At 28.9% G+C, this 2469-nt stretch overlaps 1 protein-coding gene across 2 annotated transcripts in view; it reads right to left on the minus strand.

Moving 5' to 3' along the window:
• The window catches only part of LOC100574694, a 16127-nt gene extending 13919 nt beyond the window's left edge, over positions 1-2208 (minus strand). Inside the window, exons 1-4 of one of the 2 annotated variants that reach the window (XM_003240384.4) lie at positions 1779-2204; positions 1202-1410; positions 1010-1110; positions 1-47 (exon numbers count right to left, since the gene is read on the minus strand). In XM_003240384.4, the coding sequence (XP_003240432.1) occupies positions 42-47; positions 1010-1110; positions 1202-1410; positions 1779-1780 (318 nt within the window). In that variant the 5' untranslated portion in view covers positions 1781-2204 and the 3' untranslated portion in view covers positions 1-41. Of the gene's footprint in view, positions 48-1009; positions 1111-1201; positions 1411-1778 lie in introns of both variants that reach the window. The other variant, XM_029485956.1, reaches the window with a different exon arrangement.
• Positions 2209-2469: the final 261 nt, after the last annotated feature.

Consider the following 2469-nt stretch of genomic DNA (forward strand, 5'->3'; position numbering starts at 1 on the left):
TGAATTGTAATTGCTTGCTGTTAACTCCAGTATTCTTCTTTTTAGACCTGTAAATATTTAATTCATACAATATCAATTTTTGGATACTAATAATTTATATATCTAGGTATGTTTTCTATAAGGAAAAATAGTATATTGAATTTCAATTCAAAATACAATTCTGATGGTACCTTAATATAATTTAATGCCCTAGAAAACCACACAGTTATTTAGTTTTATTTTTAGATTCTGAGATGTCTTTTTGTTCTGTTTGTCATCAACATTTGGTGGAGTAAAAATGCTTTGACTTTATAGTGACTCAAAAACAAATATCCTCATATACTTTAAATTATCATAAAATGTTTATATGACAAATTTCCATACAAGAGAAAATTTTCAAAATATATTGACTATTTTTGATTTTATATAGGCGTAAAATTCTTTATTGTTTTATACAAATATGTAATAAATGCATCGTTGTTGGGAAAAATTAAACCAATCTTTCGTAATACTAATGAGAAAATAAGTTTCTTTGAAAGCAGTATCAAAAAACATAGGCATCATAAAAATATATAATTGATAACATACCTACCCGAATCATTATTCGTAAAGATACCTAGATACCTAAATCATCGAATTTAATAATTTATCACATCCAGTACACACTCGAAACCTACTATACCTATAACAGAGTTGTACCCATTTATAAAAATTAAAATCCGTAGAACTTTAATGTTTGTTTTTTAAATAAATACTTAATTATTAAGTGTACATAATCCGAGAGAATTATTAGTGTGTAGGGGGGGGGGGGGGGGGGGTTAAACAAACAGCCATGTATAAATATGATTAAATTAAAAGCCGAAACTATATTATTTATTTATTTTGTGGTTAATGTCTTAGTAAAAACATACGTTTAATTCAGAGGAAAAAAGTTCTAACTATGTGAAAAAAAATATTAACAAGTTTAAAATTAAAAGCAATAATTTTAAATTTTACTAATATTAAAAATTATAATATTAATTAGGTATACCTTTACAGGCGATTCAATTTTTTGAAATGCATGCTGTATTCCTTCATTACACGGCGAACGATCATAAGTTATTGTAAATTGTTTTTGTGGTCCATAAGTAGCTAAAAAATACTCAATTTGGTACATTATAATAATCAACATGGTTTAGGTATAATATAGTTGTTACAGTTTTACACCACAATTTTCACATACCATTTGGAGTGAAGTAGACCCAATCAAAGATATGCTGGTTCCCCCAATAACGTATTAAAGCATATTGTACTGTAATATTTTTAAACATGCCTCCACAAGAGTTTACTGTTACTGCACTTATTTCCATATCATCAACCACAATAGCGGTCACCGATGCATGGAAAACTATGATGCCGGTCCATAATAAAATAACTGCTTTTAAAAAATTCCTGAAATACACACGTATATTCATAAATATTCTTTATTACCCACTGAATAATAACTTAAAGGGTATGGCATACGAAGAACTTCAAAAGCTACATTTTTTTCAGTTTGGAAAAAAAATTTAAAAAAATTCAATACTAAGTATTTTGTTTCGCGTAACTAAAATAAATTAAGTTTTTCATCATTAACTTCAAAACAAAGTTTGTCCGGGCTCTTTTTTTACGTTCTTATAAAGTACCTTAAAATACACATTTTTGAAAAATCGATAGGTTTTTAAACCAGAATTATGCCCTGACAGATTTTATTATGTCAAACAGATTGATGAGTGGAAGAAAGGAAGTTAGCATCCTACATATATTATCAAGGTACTTACATCGTCTTCTTTAAAAATTTCGATTCTGTGTCAATTTTGTACAACCTTTAAAAAAATAATAGATCAACTTTTTTGAATAACCTTTCTGGTACAGGATGACGTCTGATGTCTGACATGAGAACAGCAGATGTGTGGTCGTTACAAAAACAATATATAATATGGCGTCTTTTCTCTCGACGCATACACATACACACACAAACAAACACACGCACACATACGTTGAAGGACAGTGGTACCAACATAACGTCCCTCTTTAAAAAAAAAAAATTAATTATTGACACAAAACACGAACTATGATTATAATCATAGTTCGTGGTTTACAGTTTCTCGTTTATCTACAAACGTAATATACCAAGAATACCAAGAATCAGTAACCGGGGTTATATTATGTAACCATGATTGCAAATAATTGTAAAATGTTATTATCATACTTTAAATATGATACTGCTGTTGCAGGCTTGACGTTATTCCCTCGGTACTGTGAGTTGGGACGAGCTGATTGGAGGGTTCAAATCATGTGACCTTTGTACTTATTACTTAAAAGTTATTGTGGATTATGTCTATTATGACCGTTTGTATCATTAAATTGAGATATCATTTTGTTTTGACTTCTGGTCTTTATTGTTGGGTATTATTTATTACTTTTGATTTTGGTGAATTCTCCGGTAGCAGAAAGTTGAATGAATATTTG

The sequence above is a fragment of the Acyrthosiphon pisum genome, chromosome X (assembly GCF_005508785.2).
Source record: "Acyrthosiphon pisum isolate AL4f chromosome X, pea_aphid_22Mar2018_4r6ur, whole genome shotgun sequence".
In the NCBI taxonomy this organism is placed as follows: Eukaryota; Metazoa; Arthropoda; class Insecta; order Hemiptera; family Aphididae; genus Acyrthosiphon; species Acyrthosiphon pisum.